Below are 23,612 nucleotides of genomic sequence, written 5' to 3'. Positions count from 1 at the left end.
TCTGAGAGCACTGAGGCTGTGTTCCAGAGATAGCCAAGGTTGTACCTTGTGCTGTGGCCGACTTGGTAATGTGTAAGAGTTACCCAGGTGGTACTGGTTTTGAAGGCATGAAGGGGTCATGCAGAGCAGCTGAGGCCATGGAAGCACTGTGAGAGGCCATGGAAAGCCATTGGTGAAGGTGCAGCCCAGTCAGAGAAGATGGACTTGGCTATAGACTCAGTCAGAGAAGATGCACCTAACCCTGAAGAGATTTGAGGTCCCAGAGAGTAGGAAGGTCTGGTGGGGTGGAGATGGGGGGTAGCATCTTACTTCATAAAGAAAATAATGCCTAAACTGCAGATATCTATGGTTGCAAATTCAACCATGCTTCTATACAGACAAAAAAAAAAAATATAAAGAAAAATAGGTAGGAAGAATGTATCTGATATTTCATTTGCATTATGCTAAAATTAAGTTTCTTAATTTCTCTGTGTATTGCAAGTGGATGAAATTTGGGGCCTCAGTACAACTGAATTTATATGGGAAAAAAAAAAGGGAGAGCCACTAGACTAGTTGAATTAAGATTTGTAAAAGCAGAGATCTGAAGCGTCTGTAGTCTCATACTACAGTCTTCCTCATGTCCTACTCTCACACCCTCTAGATCCCCCAATGTACTCCCATCCTGAAACACAGAGCCTTCAATCTGTAGAGTATTATCTCAGTCTTTACCCATAGAATGAACCTTCATCTCCAATGTACTAACTGCTTTGGTAATTTATCTACAGTTAGAGAGGATGTCAGAATAGTCTCCCTTTGCAATCATAGCTCTGTAATTTTTATTGCATTATAAGATTCTTAGAAAAATCTTAACTTTCTGACAATGTTAACAAACTACACTTTTCATTGCTTTTATATTTTGTACCACTGAAATTTTGTGTTCAGCAGTGGAAATAGACAATTTAGAGAGACAAACAATGAATAGGCCGAAAAGAAGATGTGACTTAATTGCATTGAGATTCAAGGAAAAGCCTCTAGGGAAGATATAGAAATATTATTCAGGGCTCAACAGTAACTAGTTTTACTTTGATTAACCATAGATTTTTAATTCTATTTAAACATGAGTGTATTAAAGAGTAAAAAAATAAAAACATAAACAAAAATCAAAGTTCGCATTAATTTTTAATTTTAATAGGCCTACCAGAAGCAATTAAGATTTCATTTTACTAAGAATTACAAAATCAATCAGTAGCAGAAAATTACAAAATTTCCTAAGATAAAAAATGTTTTGTTTTTTGTTGTTGTTGTTGTTGTTGTTGTTTTTGAAGTGCATTTTAGGGATAGGGTCAGATTATTTTAGCAGCTAGAGAAAGATGACTCTTCAACAATCAAGTCTTGCTTTTTGTTTGGATGAAAAAACTATGTAAAAGGCAGAAAAAATAAGATTGTAGATACTACTGGATATCTTACCACTTAGTAGAGGCAGGAGGATTAAGTTTAGATCAGCCTCAACTGCCTAGTGAGACCCATGTACTACTGATACATTTAAAAAAATACAACAACAATAACAACAAAAAACCAAAACAAACCAACCAAACAACCAAATAAACAAAAAAACCTCAACAGCCGCAGAAATGGGTTGGAAGCGTAGTGCATTTGAAGTTACACAGTAGACTCTAATCCAGACAAAACCTGATTTGAAAAGACATGTCAAATCTTAGGGGATGACTTCATAACAAAGAATGAATGAAAATGTGCACTATATCCATAAACTGACCCAGGATATCATGGACACTAAAAGAAGGAAGAATCATCTCAAGCACAATAATTTCAAACAATTTTTCTTATAAAATTTTAATTTCCAGGGGCTAGAGCGATGGATGGCTCAGCAGTTAACAGCACTGACTGCTCTTCCAGAGGTCCTAAAAGTTCAATTCCCAGCAACCACATGGTGGTTTACAACCATCTGTAATAGGATCTGATACCCTCTTCTGTGTCTGAAGACAACGACAGTGTACTCACATACATAAAATAAATCTTTAAAAAAATACTATATGAAAAAATTGTTTTCAAAGAGACAGACGGGGGGAGGAACACTAACAAACTGAAGGGTAAAAAAGTAAACAACAGGAAAGGAATGTCTTCTTCCTGAAAGGTATTTCTGTTCATTTATTTATTATATATATAGTGTTCTGCCTGAATATATGCCTACATGCTAGATGTTTCTCATGTTATCTATATGTCAGGTCAGGACTGTTTCTCCTTTGACAACAGTGGGTTATCAGTGTCACAAAGTTACTTTAAGAGTTTCATTTAAATCAGGCAGATGGCTGAAAAAAAAAAATCAAGGTCTCACTCAATGATAAATGGATAGTTTAGGAACTTTTACCTCAAGGACAAAACCCATAAAAGCATATATACCTTAATGGTTGTTTTTACTAGGAGTATAATCTACTGTTCATCTGAACTTAGAAGAATGCAAGATTTAAAATAACAAGACTTTAGAAAACTCTAATGGACTCATTCTATTTACTTATGTGTACTAACTGGATATATCCATAAATCCTTAGTGACTAGCCCAGAGCCTGCAGTCAGTCACAAAATATTCATTAAATGAAAGAACAAGGGCAAGATAAAGAGTAAAAAAAAAAAAAACAACAAAAAAAACTTTTTTATCATTTTTTATATCACTTTATATCAATGACTAAATGTACTGTAAAAAGGCATCTTATGAACCAAGGCCTAGGGACTTATACTTGTGATTATTAGCATTTTCAGTTGGAAACATAATGACGAACGAAACCAGGAGCCAATAATTAGACATTTTGCAGTGTCAGGTAAGAGAACAGGAAAATACAGGTGTTCAAGACTTTACAACACTAAAGAAGAGGATAAACCTGAAGGAACACAGAAGGATGGCAGGTATGATGGAATTATGATAAACCAATAAAAGGTCAAAACTGGTGATTATTTAAAATTATGGAAGATTGGTTATAAATTATACACTATTGGAAGAAAATAGTCTTTCTTTAGTTTCATTTTACGTCACTGCACTACTCAATCTGTTAGCACAAGTCCTGTGAGTTTTGATCACATAACAGTACCCAGTTTGATTACTTTCTCCATCTTCACATGCAAATCTCTTCCAAATTAGCTTAAACTACTTCAACCACCGTCCTTATGTCAAACCTTGCTGTTTGTAGTTTGTTCTCCACAAACCAACCATGTCTATTTTCTTATAGTGGAGTTAATACTATTTTCCTCTCCTGCTTAAAATCCTCTGATGGTGAGCAGCAACATTTAGAACCAATATATACGTCTTACCATGTCATAAAAGTTCATGGACAAACTTCATTTTGTTATGCTGTTCAAATCACTAGTGCTTTTCCTTTCTGTTGCTCTAGTCACACTGACTTTTTTCCCATAAGTAGCCTGTACTTTCCCTCTAGATCTGAAACATTCTATCCCCAGATTTTTGTATTATCCCTCATTATTTATATATAAGCACACAAAATTCACCTTCAGTCTCAAATACTCTTCTTCATCCCTTTGGTAAAAGTAGCATTTTATAATTTCTACCTAATATTTTTCAACTGAATCTTATCCATACAAACACATCACCTTTCAGACCTCTTGCTTGGTAGTCTCTCCCTACTAGAGAGCATTAGAACTTATGCCATGTAAAAACAGCGAATTCATCTTCATAACACTGGTTCTCAAACAGTTGTTGAATAGGTATTTAGGGAACGGAGAAAAAAGGGGAGGTGAATTTTAGAGACATTTTTAAAGAAATTTAAACTAAAGATAAGAATTGTTAAGAAGTTGTTGGATGATCAGCAATTATGAAGGACTCCTGTGTTAAGTAGGAATTACGACTAATTTCTTTAAAAAAATTGTTTCTAATTATAAAACCCTAATCAATCCAAAATGTAATGAAACACTTTCAATCAAGATAGATGTTAGTTAATAGCCTTTTTCAACTGTACTGTATCATCAGTGATGGCTCATGCCTACAAATTGTTAGAACTCAGGAGGGTGAGGCAGATACAAATCCATAAAGGACTACATAGTAAGTCCAGGCCAGTCTGAGACACAGGGTTACATCCCACTTCAAAAACAAGAAGAACGAATATTAGAAGGTAATTAAATTATGGGTATACAGAGAATGTGGTACCTAGTATATAAAAGTATCATAAGAGCATTAGTTATTATGTTTTACTTTTATTCTTTTTTTGTCTTCATATAAATAAGTAAGTTCTGAAGCCAATTCTATAAAATAGTCAAACAAATTTGGTAAATATACATTATAACTTCACTCCCATAAAAAATACCAACATATTCTTTGACATTCATGTTGATATCAGGTGTCTTTCTCAAATGGCTCTCCACTTTATATTTTGGGACAGCGTTTCTCAATGAATCTGTAGTTCATCAATTCACCTCAACTAGCTGGCCAATGAAATCCAGGGTTCTGCCTGTCTCTACCCCACAAGGAGTGAGGTTACAGAAACCAACTGTCACACCCAGCTTTTGATCCTCATGCTTGGACAATGGGCAATTTACTGACTTAACCATCACATACATTAGTCATCATTTCTTACGTTCACATATATATATATTTATAGAGAGACCAGAATTTTTTTCCTTTTGTGAGTGAAATTTAGATTATTATTAAAAATAACTTGTTTGAAAACCTGATGACACTTTCACTAGTATATATGTATTCAAATTAAATTACAAGATAAGAATTTATACAAACATAAAATGTTTACAACAGCAACAACAGGAGGAACAACTATTTATAAGAATTTAATGCAAACTTTAGAAAACTGACATTTTAGTGAACTACCTCTGTTAACTTCTCTGTAACAGCAATTATTCTGTGATGTCATTCTTCCTTCAGTGACTAAAAAGCAGACATTTAATATTACAATTAAAATTCTACTGAGAAATCAAATAATTCAGAGAAGAATGGGGAAGTACTAAAAAGTCAATCTTCTGCCATAGAATAACTTATACCTTTATTCCTTTTAAAACCATAGTGGGCTATTTGGAAGGGAAAAGTAGTTGTAATAAGCAGAATCTCATATTTTGCTAGACTTCTGGATCAACTTGTTTTAATGTAATTCTATATAATGTAATATAATTCTAAGAGGAGGGGAGAGTATTTAACAGTCATCCTGACCCTTAAGAGTTTAGTACTACAATTTAGAAAGTACTTACTTAATCATTTCAAAAAGCTTTGGATCTGAAACCTTGATATTTCGTGCCATATTCCAGGAAAGATGAATCATGGGTACTATTGACTTTACATTTTGCAACTTGTTCCATTCATAGCGTTCCACTGCTAACTTATACTGACAGGCTAAGGAGAAAAACAAATCACAAACCAAACCATGAAAAGATGTGACGATAACCATTATTACCTCATGAAAATCTCAAGTCACTAAAACTGTGTGTGTGTGTGTGTGTGTGTGTGTGTGTGTGTGTGTATGTATTTGTTATTTTTATTATTGGTTTTGTGAGACAAGGCTTCTCTGTGTAGACTTGGCTGTATTGGAACTCACTCTGTAAGCCAGGCTGGCCCTGAACTTACAGATCCACCTGCTTCTACCTCTCAAATGTTGAGATTTAAGGCATGTGCCACCACCACCCTGCTTACAAAAATTTTTGTTTCGTGATAATTATGGTAATAGCATCAGTAGTAATCATATAGAGCGTACTTCCTATATGTATAACTAATTTTTATCCATTATCTCATTTAATTCTTAAAATTTCCTTATTGGTTTTACTATCATCACTAGATGAAAAAAAAAAAAAAAAATCAAGGACTAGAAAAAATAAGTAACTTGCCCAAGTTTATAAAGGTATGTCCTGGTTCAAATTCAGATCTTCCTGGCTCCAAATACTACATTCTTAACTTTAAGGCAATACTACCTAAGGGTAGGCTCCAACTGTTTTACATACAACTTAATATAGACAGAAAACCTATAAGAATGTATTTGTAATTATTAATTTTTCTCCCTTAAGAGTTCCCTTTATAAAACAAAATTGAGAACTCTAAAAAGTAATTACAAGTACATTTTCCACATATAAAAAAGTATATAAACTTTTAAGTCTTTCATTTGTTAAGGATCTAGGGGCTTTGAACTTTCAATAGTTAGCTAACATTTAACTTTTATACTAAAAAGGAGACATTTCTTATTTTTAAAAAAGACATTTTGAATCTTATTCCAAGTATACTTTTTAAAAATACCTGTAAGTGGACCAACATTCCAAGCAATATTGTTGCACCAGCCAATAGCTTGAACCCAATGAACAGTGCCAGCATTTATCCAGACCAGATCTCCAGGTCGCTGAATAAACCTATACACTGGAACATTTGCTTCATAAAGATCTTCAAGGTTGGGCCACCAAGAACCCATTAAGAAATTCAAATTATTTCTGAAATAAGAAAAACAGTATAAATGAGTCAAGGACTCTAATAAATTCTTTATAAAATAAAAAAAAAATAAAAAAGCTTTGTTTTTTAATGATAATTAATTTCAATAAAGCTTAACTGATAGTATAACGAAAACAGCTACATCTATGTAAAGAGTGAAATTAATTAAAGTACAGGAAAATATCTAAAGATAGCTGAAAGTCCTTTCTCTACAATCCAAGGGGAATCTGTAGCTACTCTAAAGTAGCACATACTTTTATTCTACTTTCATTTCAGTAAGGTCCCTCCCCACTTTTAGACAATAAACCCTTCTATTCTTGCAGTATCAGGAAATCACTAAATGACAGAGGATAAAGATAAAGTCACTTAAATTCATAAACAAGAACACTATGTACCAGAAAACCCACTCAAGAAAGTCTCTCCTGCTGCTTTGAGTCAGAAAAAGGGGAATAAGTTGTCAACTTCTAAGTGGTTTTGAAGATCAGCTAATTAAAACTATGCACTTGAAAACAAACTTGTATAATCATGCACAATAGCCATGGCCACCACTATGACCACTATGTTTCCACTTTGCAAACACTGTATAGATCCTATTACTAATCTACTTTAATATTTTACTGGGTATTCATAATGTACGTTGGAAAAATTATATAGTAACTTTTCCTATAAAAGAAATTTATACACCTTAATAACTACTTCAAATTTTATATTTTGGGGAAAGAAGAACTTATATAGAGAAAGTATTTGCTTAAAATCTAAGAAGTAACCTTTACTTTATAACTTGGGGTAAAGTATATGACAAAGTACATATTAAGTCGTAACACAAAACTACGACCCTGTTGACAGTTTTTAATCAACAAATGTTATTAGAAGATAGACATTACCATTTATTTACATATGATCAATGACTGTTTTTTGTTATAACACAATTGTGACAGAAACCATACAATCTGCAAACTATCTATTATCCATGATTATATGGGAAAAACCCTTGACCTAAAATAGAACTTCAGCATCTCTCTTTTTCCCTTTTTCTTCCTTATTTAAAAAAAAAAAAAAATCGGGCTGGCAAGATGGCTAAGTTGGTAAAAGTATCTGCCACCAAGCCTGAGGACCTTAGTTAGATCTGTGGGCCCCACATGGTAAAAGGAGAAAAGAGGCCCTACGTAGCCCTAGTCCTGTGTTCTCATGTTTGTTCTCTTATCTCTAAACAAACAAATAAAAACTTTGGAAACTGCTAGGCAACTCTCTGAAACTCTAGAACACATTGCTAATGACACCCTAAGTGCAAGGGGATAGGACTGGATAGATGTTTGTGATAAGGCTATGCAAATAAAACTCTCTATAAAACAAAAACGGTTATTAGCGCATATCCTAACACTATTTCAACCTTGAGCTACTACCATAAAAGTAAACAGGCAAGCAACCTTAATTAATCAACAGAACTATTAGTCTATAAATTATGGTATAAAATAGAGGAAGTTACTTCATCAATGCATTTGAATCTGTAAAATTTTGAATCTGGTTTCCTTGAATCGAATGAAACAAATGTTAGTGAAGAAATTATAAGGTGATTATTTCTCTTATTTATATGAAAAGACATTTTGGGGCCTTAATTTTTTTTTCAATTATGATATGTGTCATAATTACCCAACTATTTACAGCAAGAATTTTTAAAGCAAAGTATGAAATTACATGCTAGTATAAAAAATGTCTATAGTTTATCTTCAAATTTCATATATACACATTTGCAGTAACTTCCCTCCTCCTACATTTAACAGAGATGGGGACAAGTATCACATGCTAATTTACATTTTTAATTTTTAATTCATAATTTTCTAATTTTATTAGTAAATGAAAATACCAGGAGCTTATACAATTGAGTGCCTTTTAGAAAAAAAGAACACAGAAATTTAAATCAAATTTTAAAAATCCGAAGTACCCTTTAACATGAGACAGAACACAAAAATAAAGGAAGACTATTTCTAGAATTGAAAAGAAAAGATTCAGCATGTACTTTCTTTGATTAGCAAAACAAAATCTGAAGGAGTTAATTAAATTTTATACAAAGCCTTTAGAAGAAAAATTGTTACTTTTAAGAAAAATTTATATCATGATGACATGACAAAGATTATTAAAATGAAAATAACTAGAATTTTCTAAACTCATGTCTATTAGTATATTTCATAGAACAGTTTCAGGATACCTTTACTATAAGTTTTCTAGTAACATAAAATTATAGGTTTGGAATAATTCAATTTGACGTAAGATTTCCACTAAATTGTAACCAAAAGCTGACTACGTATCCACATTAGGGTATTCAGTTTAGTAAGCTGTCCTTTGTAGATATTGTTTCCTAGTAATTATATTTAAAGAAAATTTAGTATGGAAACCTACTTTTCACAGAAGTCATTCAAAACACCCCAGTAGCCTTCAGGAACAACAAACCATTCACAGTCGCCTGGGCCAATATTTATATTAACTGAACAGAAGTTGTTATTTTCTTGATGACCTAAAGGTGAAAAAGAAATCAACATATAATTAATTCTACAGAAAATCTGTCCTTAAACATGAAACCTTTAAAATGTTAATAGAATATGTTCAAGATTCAGGTCTTTTGCCTTTTGTGTTGAGTCTGGTTTCATGATTGTGTTTGGTGAACTACTCCTAACTTATTAAGGACTAACATGGAAGGCAAAATAGAGTTTAGGCTCTGATAGTCTGCTTGGCTAAAATACAGCATTAACCCAAGCAAGTTATTAAAGTATTTTAAGCACACTCTCCTTCTATATAAGAACAAATATTAACATTTCTATAAAACTGCTATTTTGAAGATGAAGGAAATAATAATTAGAATGGTGCCTAATAATATGTATTTGTTATAAATGCCATTACCTTTTGTTTTTTTCATTGTGAATAAAGCCTGTTTTTTTGTTGTTGTTCCCTTTTTTTTTTTTTTTTCCGAGACAGGGTTTCTCTGTGTAGCCCTGGATGTCCTGGAACTCACTTTTTAGACTAGGCTGGCCTCGAACTCAGAAATCCACCTGCCTCTGCCTCCCAAGTGCTGGGATTAAAGGCGTGCACCACCATAGCTCGGCTTAAAGCCTGGTTTTTAAAATAACTACTTGGGCTGGAGAGATGGCTCAGAGGTGAGGAGTCTATGCTGCTCTTATAGAGTACTTGTGTTTGATCTCAAAAACCACAATAGGTAGCTCTAAGAGGTTCTGGCACCCCTGGGCTCCGTGGGTACCTGCACTCATGAGCACATACGTACCCATACAATTAAAAATAATAAATTCTTAAAGAAAAATATAAAATAAAACAGCTATTATCAAAGGGGAAAGAAAAGACAAAATAGGGGATCCTCCCCTCATATGAAGATCAACTTTATCAGAATTCAGGGAGATTATAACAGGTTACTACAATGAAGTAAATACTTGACCAAAAGAAAGGTGACTTAAAGTTAGTAGACATTTAGAGTATAATACCTTACATCTTGCCTTTTCTAGAATTCTAGTTGAATGACATAAAATACTTAAAATCTGCATTTCTGGTGTAGTGCCCCTTGTTCTAGATGGAAAACAGTCAAATTTCTTTCTAAGGAATTGTATTTTATTTACATTATTCTAATCTAACTGAGAATTCAGGAAAGAACAGAAGTTTATTGTTTCATTTATCTCCGGTGCAAACAATATAATGATATTCAATAGTTATTATAAGTAGATATTTGGAAATTCCCCCATAGTATGGACTCTAAATAAAAGTGAGTTCTATTTATAATCAGAGATTCCATGACTGTATCATCTATACAAAAATCTTTAAGGGTAAATACAGCCTTAAGACAACCTTGGAGTTTAAAATATATATTATGCCTGATGTAAAGAAACCTATAACAGATATAACTGTTTAATACAACCTTTTAATACAAACACATGCAAAATGATACTTTTTATATTGTACTGATGAAAACAGATACATTTCTTATAATACCATGCCATCTAATACTGATGACTTTTTGAAATGTGAACTGGAAGGGGCAGCAATTGCATACGAGACACTGGATTTCAAATATCTGGTACAAAAAATGTTTATATTTTAAATAGTATAGGGAAAAATTAACAATAGTTTACTTTTTTTCTACTTTAATGTATCAAAGTAATTTTTAAAATTATGTGATTTTCCTTAGACATTAGAACAATGATACAAAATTACTTAATAAAATTCTCACTAACCGAATCTAAGAACATATCAAAATAATCATGCACCATTAAGTAGGCTTCATCCCCGGGATGCAGGGATGGTTCACTATACAGAAATCCATCAATGAAATCCACTACATAAACAAATGATCATTTCAGTAGATGCTGAAAAAGCATTTGACAAAATTAAACAACCCTTCATGTAAAAAATCTTAGAAAGATCAGGAATTCAAGGCCCATATCTAAAAATAGTAAAAGCAATATACAGCAAACCAGTAGCCAACCTCAAACTAAATGGAGAGAAACTTGAAGCAATCCCACAAAAATGAGGGACTAGACAAGGCTGCCCACTCTCTCCCTACTTATTCAATACACTACTTGAAATTCTAGCTACTTCAATTAGATGACAAAAGGAGGTCAAAGGAATACAACTGGAAAGAAAAATGTCAAACGATCACTATTTGCAGATGATATGATAGTAGACTTAAGTGACCCCAAAAATTCCACCACAGAACTTTTATATCTGATAAACAACTTCAGCAAAGTGGACGGACATAAAATTAACTCAAACAAATCAGTAGCCTTCCTACACTCAAACGATAAACAGGCTGAGAAAGAAATTAGGGAAATAACACCCTTCAAAATAATCACAAATAATATAACTTGGTGTGAATCTAACTGAGCAAGTGAAAGATCTGTATGATAAGAACTTCAAGACTCTGAAGAAAGAAACTGAAGATCTCAGAAGATGGAAAGATCTCCCATGCTCATGGAATGGCAGGATTAATATAGTCAAAATGGCCATCTTGCCAAAAGCAATCTACAGATTCAATGTAATCCCCCATCAAATTTCTAACTCAATTCTTCCCAGAATTGGAAAGAGCAGTACTCAAATTCATTTGAATAACAAAAAATAAGGACAGCAAAACTACTCTTGACAATACAAGAATATATGGAGAAATCACCATCCCTGACCTCAAGCGGTACTACAGAGCAATGGTGATTAAAAACTGAATGGTATTGGTGCAGTGACAGGCAGAGAGATCAGTGGAATAGAATCGAAGACCCAGAAATGAATCCACATACCTATGGTCACTTGATTTTTGACAAGGGAGCTAAAACCATCCAGTGGAAAAAAGACAGCATTTTCAACAAATGGTGCTGGCACAACTGGCGGTTATCATGTAGAAGAATGAGAATTGATCCATTCTTATCTCCTTGTACAAAGCTCAAGTCTAAGTGAACCAAGGAACTCCACATAAAACCAGAGACATTGAAATTTATAGGGGAGAAAGTGAGGAAGAGTCTCAAAGATATGGGCACAGGGGAAAAATTCCTGAACAGAACACCAATGCATTGTGCTGCAAGATTAAGAATCAATAAATGGGACCTCATCAAATTGCAAAGCTTCTGTAAGGCAAAGGGTGCTGTCTACAGGACCAAATGGCAACCAACAGATACTTCCCAGTCCTTCAGAATTCTTATATATAAAGAATTCAAGAAGTTAGACTCCAGAGAACCAAGTAACTGTTTTAAAAATGTGGAAACAGAGTTAAACAGAGAATTCTCAACTGAGGAAATGAGAATGGCAGAGAAAAAATGTTCAATATTCTTAGTCATCAGGGAAATGCAAATCAAAACAACCATGAGACTCTACCTCACAGAGGCAGAACAGCTAAGACCAAAAACTCAGATGATAGCTGATGTGGAGGATGTGGAGAAAGAGGAACTCTCCGCCATTGCTAGTGGGATTGCAAGCTGATACTCTGCAAATCAGTCTGGTGGTTCCTCAGATAATTGGGCATAGTACTACATGAGGACCCAGCCATACCATGCCTAGGCATATACCCAGATGATGCTCCAACATGTAATGAGGACACATGCTTCACTATGTTCATAGCAGCCNTATTTATAATNGCNAGANGCTGGAAAGAACCCAGATGTCCCTCAANAGAGNAATGNATACAGAAAATGNNGTACATTTACACAATNGANTACTACTCAGCTATTAAAAACAATGACTTCATGAAATTTGCAGGCAAATGGATGGATCTAGAAAATATCATCCTGAGTGAGGTAACTCAGTCACAAAAGAACACACATGGTATGTACTCACTGATAAGTGGGTATTAGGCAAAAAGTGTGGAATACCCATTCTGCTTGTGGACGTTGTACATCGTGGTGCGGAGCCTAGTGCGCACCACGATGTACAACGTCCACAAGCAGGGGAGCAGAGGTGGGGGGAGGGTATAGGAAACTTTCGGGATAGCATTTGAAATGTAGAAAAAAAAAAAGCAAAAAAAAAAAAAAAAAAAAAGAAGTGCTTGCTGATAGGAGCCTGATACAGCTGTCTCCTGAGAGGCTCTGCCAGATTCTGACCAATACAGATGTGGATACTCAGAGGGACCCCAATGGAGGAGTTAGGGGAAGGACTGAAGGCACTGAAGAGGCCTTATCCGGCATCAATGGGAGGGGAGGCCCTTGGTCCTGTGAAGGCTTGATGCCCCAATGCAGAGGAATGCTCGGGCAGTGAGGCAGGAGTGGGTGGGTGGGAGGGGGGGGCACCCTCATAGAAGCAGGGTAAGGGGGAACGGGCTAGGAGGTTTGCAGAGGGGAAACCAGGAAAGGGGACAACATTTGAAATATAAATAAATAATTTAAAATAAAATAAAAAAAAAAGAGAAAATAGCTAAGGATAATATAGTATATGAAAAGTATCTTTTGAAATTGTTATGAAGATGACACTATCTCATAAATATACAACAAATGTTAATTAACTACTTATTAACTCACTGTTGGCTAAATATAAAATTATTGGATAGAATGATTTCTCAGTTATATTTGCTTTTAATAATGTATATGAATTCTAAAATGGGATTCTGGTTTTTATAAGATATGAAATTATAATATACATTAAAAAATTTAATGCACACGCCCATTATTTTAGTCAATATTATTGAGAAAAATAAGCAAAGAATAAATGAAGAAATTTCTCTCAGAGGAAAGCATCAATATTGGAAATATATCATTTTTCAGTTTTATGTAATAAGTATGAATTTTTATGCAATAGAAATAACAACTTTCATAGGAAAATGAAAAAAAATTGAAATTACAACCTTCATAGGAAAATGTATAACGTTGGAGATTATGTTGCTACATGAAGTGAGCAGGCTTAAGAACAAGTATGTTTTCTCTCATTTATGAAATCTATATATTATATTTTTAAACTTTTATTAAAAATAACTTGAAGAAGATAACAAGATGTTAAGATTTCTAGTGCAGTTACCTGGTGCATTTTCAGAACCTTCTAATGCACTAACCCTAACCCCCCAACCACCAAATAAAACTTTACTAACAGGGGAAAGGAGCATGGGAGTCCAAGGTGAACGAGAACTGAGCAGGTAAAAATGCTTGGTATCAAGCTGAACAACCAGTGGTCAACCTCCACAGATACATGTGGTAAAACGACAGAAACTGACTCTGGAAATTTATATTCTGACTTTTACATATGTGCCATGGCACATATACACATGTTAGTGCAAGCATATATGGACACATACAATAAACATGTCTAATGATGGAGCAGAAAGTAGAACATAGTTCTCTGGACAATTTATGCCAGATTTTGTGTGTGTGTGTGTGTGTGTGTGTTGTTTGTTGTCTTAGTAATACTCAATCTCAGATCTTAATTTCCAAAGATTAATTATATATTTTACAAAGGAAAATAATCTAGCCTGACAGAGAAAGAAAACAATGATCTACATTAGTCGAAATCAAAATATTCTATTTTGTAATGATTCTTAAACAAAGTCATTAAGGAACAAAGAAAGAAAGCATTTTGGTTTTAAGTAATGTGTACTTAAACATTTGAAGTTGAAACATGTGACAGATACTTATTCCTTATCAGTAGCTGTCCTATTTCATTGATGTTAGGATTATAGTGATTACTAAATATTTCAAACATTACTCTAAAATTTCATGTCAACCCATGGGCCCCAAGGATAGTATATTATTGATTGATGAAAACTTGAAAGCAAAAAATGAAATCATTTGATATGAAGGAAACAATCCCAAGAAAGCATATGACTTTGAAAAACTTACCTGTCCAGTTGGTGGTCAAGTCTATCGGATGAATTTAGTAATTACTTTATATTAAGTGTTTTTGAAACTGTCAGTTACAACTTAACTAGAGGACTGTAACCAGTTTCTTTTTAAAACCAAACAGAGTAGAATAGATGGAAAAATATGTTTTTCAAGTGAAGCTGTTATATATTAGAAACACACTAGATCACAATATAAAATAAGTACATAAATTATGATTTTTTAAAAAACTGTTATGAAACACTGTATCCCTACCATTCTCAGAAGAACATTTGAACAGAAGAACAACAGTTGTTGGGCTAGAGGGTACTCTAAAACTTTTCAGAAGAAATCATTAGGATTAGATTTGAAGGATATCAAAAGGAAGAAATTCAGACCTAAGTCCTGATAAAAGCATCAAATCTTACAAGATCAATCATTTTAGTTCTATTAATTTTAAGTAGAAAGATGTTTAGTCTCTTTCTTTACATTAAAAGATGAAAAAAGCTTCATCTTTTATGAGATACTAATTAATAAAATTTACCTGGTGTTCTGCTTCCTGGAACTTTCATGTATAGTTGAACTGTGTTCATGCCCAGAATAGTATGACCAACGTGACTTAGAAGATTTCCTGCAGATACGACTCTCACGAAGGCAGGAAGTTTCGTCAGCTCATGTAGCTGTAACTTCCATCTATAAAGAAATAGGAGTAAAACCCTGACATAAATATGTGTGGATGTTATGAATTTACTCAAAGCTCTATGTTTCAATCAGAAAATCTATATTTTACTTTCATGAAAGAAATAATGGAATGTATAAATTAACTTCCAATGTAAAACAGTATTAAAATTATAGGCATAAATAAATGAAAAAAAAAACTGTCATAAAATCAGGGTTTTTGTTTTTTTTTAAAAAAGCATATAACAGTATTACTATTAAAAAAATAGTTTAGCTGTAAAACCTAGTAAAATTATTTAGTTTGACCTCATGCCAATTCAGGAAAATGGTAAGAAACAAAATAGAAAATATTGTAAACAATTCTCAGACAAAGCAAGGACATTTCTGTTCGTCAGCTCACATAACTATCACAAGGACTTACTTTTTGTCATCAGACAGGTCAATGTTGGTCCCAAACTTAATGGTTTTAAAGGGTCCTTTTCTTCTTTTCCCAGAACTTAAAAAGAAAGAGGAAAATTACAAGCACATCTTTTAAACAGAACTATTAAGTGGAAATGAAAAATTACTTACTTATCTGATGATGTAGATTCACTGTCTGAGTGATCTTTATGGTGACTTCTTTTCTCATTTTCTTCCTAAAAATCAGGAATTCCACACAACTGGTTAATCTTTCCTTTATGTCACTACAGATTCATAGTACCTCTATTTGCATGAAAAGAAAAACTGATATAATTCACTTTAACACAAAGCAACTTGTAGGACAGATTTTACTAGATGAATATTTTTTGTAGGAGTAGAAAGGGACAGTAGAAAACTGCTGAGTAGTTTATGTCAATTTGACACAAGCCAGAGTTATCTGAAAGGAGGGAACCTCAATTGAGAAAATGCCTCCACAATATCTGGCTGGGACACTTTCTTCATTAGTGATTGATGGAGGAAGGCCTAGTCCATTGTTAGTGGTATCTCACCCATGCTGTTGGTCCTGGGTTCTAAAGAAATCAGGTTGCCATGAGGAGTAAGCTAATACACAGTACCCCTCCATGCCCTCCCCATCAGCTCCTGTCTCTAGGTTCCTGCACTGTTTGGTTTCCTGTCTTGACTGTGCTTGATGATGAACAGTGTGATACTGAAATGTAAGCCAAATAAACCCTTTCCTCTCCAAGTGGATTTAGGTCACAGTGCTTCATCAAAGAAACAGAAACTATAACGAAGATAGTAATCCAAATTTGTAAATTCATGTATAAATGATGTCTTGATTGAAAATGTGAGCTCAGTGGAACATTTTAAATATTTAAAAAGAGATACGCAAATCTAATGAATGACAAACTCAAGACTTTCAGTTACATAGTAAATTAAATGTCCTGGTAGGATATGTGAACAATTTAGCACAAAGCAGTATTTCAAAGAGCTCACTTCTATGGATGTTTTATATTCATTTTGTGGAAGAACTCACAAAATTCTTATTATGCTACTACATGATTTTAGTAATGTTTCAATGATGTATGATCTAGAGGGGTGTTTTAGTAATGATTTTGATTAGTCTCAAAATTCATATTTTAAAATATAAATATATACACATATGTTGAAATTATATAATAATGTCTTATGTTTATTATATCTTGTTTCTACCTCTTCCTCAGCACTTTTTTTTTTTTTTTTTAATATGACTGGAAGGAAGAACACTAATACTTCCTCAAAGGGTTGCCTACCTGGTAATATTAATCTGGCATAAGAAAAGAAAATGCAAGCATACAAGAATAAGCATAAAGCAAACTCAAGACAGATGTAGGCTCCAAATCAGTGATTCAAGAGGGGACAACTTTGTTTTCCAGGAAATATTTGCCAGGTATAAAAATGCTTTAGAGAAGACATGGATGCTGCTAAATAGCCCCACAAAAAAGAATTGTTCAACCCAAAATGTCAATGGTACTGAAGAAACCTTGCTTTAATCATAAATACCTCAGATAACCTAGGAAACATTTTACTAGATAGTAATTCCCTTTCTACAAATTATTTACTCATCAATCAACTCATAGGTTTGTTTAAGGTAAAGTGGGTAACACTTACAAGGTATTTAATGTAATATAATGTAATCTGATATTTACAAAAGTAATGTCTTCTTTCAAAGCTACAAAATGAAATAATTTTTAAATCTCTAAAAATAACGTCTAGGAAGCAAATACTTACTCTCAATGATTCTTGGAATGAGGAGGCCTGGTACTGAGCATATTTAGCAATTGTAGTATGAGATCTATTACTTTCACAGTGCCAGATTTTCTTAGTTCCAGTAGGGTCCCAATTTTCATCTGCTGGTTGTAACAACTGTGTCCTCACTTCTACCATATGTTCATTGTTAGCTTCCACCAAAGTTTTAGTAGAGAAAAGTCCCAAGTCTTTATAAAGTAAGCCATAAATAAATAAAACAAGTCAGTAAAAAAACAAAACAAAACAAAACAAAAATGTACCCCACTTCTGTCTTTTCTTTCAAAGATGAAGCATTTTATGGCACTATATCCATTTCTCCTAAAAACCAACCAGGTCATTTACATACTTTGAAGGCCTGGGCCTACCTAATGCTCATGTTATCCAAATAGAGAATGAGTCCAGTCCAATGGTCAAACTTTCACATACTTAATTTTTGTGGGTGCTAGCAAATACTAATGGGGCTATAGTACGGTACTTGATGAGTACTTACACTTTATATTCAAAATTCTCATAGTAGTTCAACATCAGTCATTAGATAAAAATAAAAGCTAAATAAAAAAACTAATCCTAAATTGCCAACAACAAACACCATGACCATTATAGATTCAAATCATGGACTCAAAAATAATCAAAATTCCCCCATCCATATTAAACTGAAAATATGTGGATGTGTGAGTGATGATTGGAGGGGGAGTGTGTCGGGGGGGGGGGTACCAGCCTTCTTTACTGGTGTTTTAAAAGGTTAAAAAACAGCACATATAGAAAATATTTTTCTGTTTACTTAAAGCATACCTAATTTAAGAGCTCCAGCAAGGCCACGTATTACTGTAACAGGGTTGTTTGGGTTTGTACAAAATTGATGTAATGGAGGAAAGAAAGCATCACGTTTATTTTCCAACTGTAAAGTTAAAAATATATGGTTATATCTTAAGAAAATACAGCTTTTTAACTTAAATATTATGCCTTATATTTTTTTCCTATATAGCTACTTTATTTTATGCATTCATATTTTTTCTATTTTCTAGTATTTTTGCACTTTGATTTTAACCGTCACTAAATAGCAACCACATACATTTTTGTGTACTATATGTTCAACAAATTATTAGGTAGCCGAAATTACATTTAAACTTCAAAACCAAAGTGACGATTATTGACCCTTAAAAAGGAAGAAATCAAGAAGCATCAATGGGTGAGTAGAAAGAATAGCTCAGTGGTAGAGTTTGCTTGGCCTCAAAAGCCTCCACAGAGAGTAAGAGCACCAAATATGGGCTGGGTTCTAAGTCCATGGTAGAATGTTTATCTGAACATTAAAGGGGCTCTTACGTTTTATCTCTCAATACTATCCATATTGAAAAACCACAAAATTTAAAAAGTTAAAAAACGTGATATAGAAGCTGGGAATGGTGGCAGTCACTTTAATCACAGTACTCAGGAGGCAGAAGTAGGCCTCTCTGAATTTCGGGCTAGCTAGAGTGACCAAAAATGAAATCATCTTGGCCTGGAGATATGCCTCAGTGGATATAAGCACTTACTGTTCTTGCAGAGGAAGGACCAGATTTTGATTCCTAGTCCTGGGGCTCACAACTACCCATAACTCCAGCTCCAGGGGCCACCTACTCTCACATGTATCTAATTCTGTATTTGTAACTGAAAATGAGAAAAATAAATCTTAAAAATTCTAAATGATAGCATATGTTCTTGATGCAACATTATTCCTGCAGTTAAGTAAATAACTACAGTATCAGGCAAGATTAGAAGATAGCTAAAGAATGGAGTATATAGCTCAATGGCAGACTACTTGACTCACAAGCAAAAGAACCTAGGTTTTACTGCTAGCAGGGGAAAAATAAGCAACAAATGAAGAGTTAGTGAGGGAAAAGACAGCTTGATGGTAGAATATTTTTATTAGCATGAGCAAAAAGCAGAGTCTAATCCTAGTATCACCAAATTAACTGACTGATTATCCTGTCATATGCTGTAACATGGATGAACCTTGAGGACATGATAAATGAAATAAACTAGTCATAAGGAAATTTGATTCCATATATAAAGTAGTGAAATTCATGAAAACAGAATTATGACTTAAGCAGATAGGGAAAAGCTGTTCAATGGGTAGACACTCTGGCAGAGTACCTAAGTTTTCAGGGTAAGTTGTATAACAAGAGTCTGTTCAATACTTCTTAACTATATATTCACAAAGGGTTGGAGACTTGTCATATGCTTAAAACTTCTGTGAAGAAATCAAAATTTCTCAAACTATCATTTTCATAGATGTATAAGACCATCCAAAGTATATTACCATAAGTTTATATATATCTAATTTTTTTCTTGGAATAAGTTAATAAAGCGGTATTAGGATTTATTTGTGAAAAACACAATTAAGAACTGCTTTTATTCAACTCTTCAGACCAGATGTCTAAATTTCTGAGATAAAACTGATAGTTTTAAATATGCTAAAAAAAAAAAAAACTTATAAAGATTTTTGTAACATGTATCCATCTATAATCATATTCTTTCTTTTATAGACATGCTGGCTTAAAATTTTATTTTATGGCCGAGTGATGGTGGCGCACGCCTTTAATCCCAGCACTTGGGAGGCAGAGGCAGGTGGATTTCTGAGTTTGAGGTCAGCCTGGTCTACAGAGTGAGTTCCAGGACAGCCAGGGATACACAGAGAAACCCTGTCTCGAAAAAACAAAAACAAATTATTTTATGTAAACGAGTGTTTTGCCTATATGCATGTATACTATGCATGTGCCTGGTATCCACGGAGGCCAGACAAGGTCAACTGGAATTATGGATGGTCATGTGAGTATAGGTAACTGAATCTGGATCTTCTGCAAGAGCAGCAAATGCTTCTAACTGCTTAGCCAACTTTCCAGCCCCAATGACCACATTCTTAAAACACACTTTTTTCTTTTCTGCCATTGAAGGTACATCTTTTAGCATGTGTACGAAACAGAGTGAATGAATACTAAGGCCCATAAAATTGATAGATATAAAACCCAGTTTACTTAAAAAAAAAAAAAAAAAAAAAGTTAAATAGTTCAATAGTTCCAAGTAGCTTTTGTTTAATACTGCTCTGTGAGCTGTGCACAGACAACCTGATTCCCGGTCGAGCACAGGCACAGGCCTTGAACCTGGTGACTGGTAGGTAGTGACTTCTGCATATGAGGGATGGCAGGTGTTCAGCCATGCCCCCTGAGCCTCTGGTGCCTGTTGCAGCTACAGTCTCCCACAACCACTGCCCCGGCCCCCCAGAGGTGTGTGTCCATCAGCCATGTAGGCAATGCCCCAGGCGCCTGGTATTCTGTCTGGACTCCACTCACACAGTTACTTGGCAACATCCAGGTATGTTCCTCCCCACAGTTACCTGGCAACATCCAGGTAGGCCCAGCCCACGATAAAAGGGGCTATTTGCTCCTCTTCTCTTTCTTACTCTCTTGCTCCTGCCTCTCTCACTCTTGCCCTCTTGCTTTCCATCTTTTCCCCATCCCCTTCCTCCCTCTCTCCATCTGGCCATGGTCGGCCTCTACTTCTGTACTATCTCCCTCTCTCTGCCTTTCTACAATAAACACCTTAAAACCATGGACTGTCTCTTCTCATCATTGCTGGAGCAATGGAGCAGGTGGTATTCTGGAGAGGTGTGCGTCTAATCTTCTGCCACAGGCCTCCCTGCACTCCCAGACACAGCTTCCACCAACCCAAGCCGCCTGCCCAAGGACTCTCATGTCCTTGTGGTAACTAGCCAGAGCCTGCCTGCAGGCCCACATTCTGTTCTCAGCTCTTCTGTGGCATTCAGTGGCGTTTGCAGTGCCCAAGAATAAGAACCTGCCAATCTCGGCCTCCGTGCAAGCCCGGACCCCTAAGCCAACTGCCAGCAGTTCTACAGGGACCTCAAAATGAGCCTTTCCCACCCCTGAAGTGGGTTCCTGCAGCTTCTCACAGCCTGCCTAGTGGAGGCGGCATGGGGTCCAGTATCTGCCTCCATGAGTGGACCTGGCCCTGTGGCTGGCCAGACTCCGGACATGGGACCCCATTCTGACCTATAATGCTAAAAATTAAGGCAGTGAAAATATTTCTCACTCATTCTAATATATCTTATAATCACAGAAGAACTATGGGAATGGTAGCAATGTTATAGAATACATGCCCAGAATGTGCAAAGTACTAGGTTCAGTCTCCAGCACAACAAAAACAACAAGACAAAACAACAATAAATTTGTAATATAACCAACAACTGAAAAGGTACTTGTAAAATATCACAAAATATCTTTGAATATATCTTCTTGTTGCCAAATAGTCACATTGCTGCCAATAACTGTAATATTTGTTAAAGGGTATCTATGTTGACCTAAAAGATTTTTACAAAAGACATAGAGAAGAAACCACAAACTTGGATGATTTCTAGTTAACTCAGACTCACATAAATACTAGGTGTAGGTGGATTCAACTTGTCCTTTGGCAAGGGAGGGTATGGTGAGGATGGTGGTCTTGGAGGCGGACATTTATCCAACAGGATGCTACTATTAGACAGGCCATTTTTACCTAGATTCCTTTAAAAAATAACAGGAAAGAAAAATCAGTATTACGTTTACATAGAAGGCAGAAAACAATCCTGAATTACGTTATAATAGACACTTTCATAACTCCATGAATTTTGAATCCAGCAGAACAACAAAATTCTTCCTGCAAATACTTATTTTGATTCCTGGATCTTCCATTGAAGAAAACTAAAAGCAAATATGTTGAACATAAAAAAAAAAAAAAAAATCCCTATTTTGTTTATGATTTCTTTATGTGAAGAACAAGTATGAATTCTAATTTCCTTTCAATTATCAGAATCTTTTCCATTCAGGTTTGGTGCATTAGCTCAACCAAGAGAAATTGCAAATAGTCATATTAGCAGTTTTTTACTGTCTTAAAAATTTGCTTGTAAAAATCAAGTCTGAAACAGACAGAAATTTCTCTGAAATAACTGACACATATAATCTGTGTAAGAGACTATAAACATTTACTTATCAATCTTAATGCTGCAGACAGATGCAGGGTAGGTATGCTATTTTCTGAACAGCTTTAGAATACCACAGGCCAAATAATAAAACTTTATCAAAATAGCGCAAAGTAGATAGAAAAGAAAGGAAAGTTATGGAATAAGATGGTTACAGAGAGAATTTAGAAACTATGTCATTTTACATCGTTCTTTTTTCCATTTTGAAGTAACTACCATATTTAGTAGAGAAATGAAAAGAAAGTGCTCTGAGTAAAAGGACCTTCTAAAAAAATGTTCCGTTAAAAAGACTGCTATCAGGTCTCTCATACCTGTGTGCCTTTCACCTGAGTTCTGGCATAAGCTAGTATCAACCAAACGCCCCACTACTTGCAATCTCAAGACCCTTTTGCTCTAAGCTTCAGAAGATTTGTCTCCAACTTACACAAGTGATTTCCTGCCTCTTCATTAAGTTAATGCCTAGATTGGTTAAAATACCCCAAGTCCACCCCAGAGACTGATGAAAGTTTTGGTGCATTTAGCTATTTACAACATTCAGTGTCTATAAAGAAGCAAAATGACCTTTGTAAGTTTAACACAAAACTATGAGAATGTACTCAAGTGAATGTCCAAATGTCCTCATTGACCTCAAAAATGAGATGGAAGAATATCTTTCATAAGACATTTAGAAATATAGTAACTACATTAAGAAATATAGTAACTAGCCACTCCATAGCACAAAATTTTATTAACAAAAACAACAAAAAAAGCCTTTTCACATTGCTTATAACTTTTGGGACATAATATAGTTCTAGAATCTACCTCCAAAAACAATTTTTATGACATCTCGGTTTCTCATTTTGTTTTTAAAGCAAATGTCTTGAGTCTACAAAGACTGGATGAGGTATTGAGCCCCTGATTTAACTGAATAGAAGCAACACTAGGAAAGGAGAGTAAAGACCAGATTAGCCAAGGCAGAGGCAGGCAGATAGGAGACAAGAATAGTGGAATGTATCAAGGTACTATATCTCAGTCAGCTATG

The 23,612-nt window shown here is 34.5% G+C and overlaps 1 protein-coding gene across 15 annotated transcripts in view; it reads right to left on the bottom strand.

The window, feature by feature from the left end:
- Positions 1-23,612, bottom strand: part of Kdm6a (lysine demethylase 6A) — a 101,182-nt gene that overhangs the window by 6,347 nt on the left and 71,223 nt on the right. For all 15 annotated transcript variants that reach the window (XM_021187498.1, XM_021187501.2, XM_021187495.2 and 12 more), the window contains 9 exons: positions 22,007-22,136; positions 18,373-18,478; positions 17,563-17,768; positions 15,946-16,010; positions 15,797-15,871; positions 15,242-15,390; positions 8,816-8,930; positions 6,233-6,420; positions 5,200-5,341 (listed from right to left, as the gene is read on the bottom strand). In XM_021187498.1, coding sequence (XP_021043157.1) covers positions 5,200-5,341; positions 6,233-6,420; positions 8,816-8,930; positions 15,242-15,390; positions 15,797-15,871; positions 15,946-16,010; positions 17,563-17,768; positions 18,373-18,478; positions 22,007-22,136 — 1,176 coding nt within the window. The remainder of the gene's footprint in view (positions 1-5,199; positions 5,342-6,232; positions 6,421-8,815; positions 8,931-15,241; positions 15,391-15,796; positions 15,872-15,945; positions 16,011-17,562; positions 17,769-18,372; positions 18,479-22,006; positions 22,137-23,612) is intronic.

The sequence above is a fragment of the Mus pahari genome, chromosome X (assembly GCF_900095145.1).
Source record: "Mus pahari chromosome X, PAHARI_EIJ_v1.1, whole genome shotgun sequence".
Lineage (NCBI taxonomy): Eukaryota > Metazoa > Chordata > Mammalia > Rodentia > Muridae > Mus > Mus pahari.
This window is presented reverse-complemented; position numbering and strand designations above follow the sequence as displayed.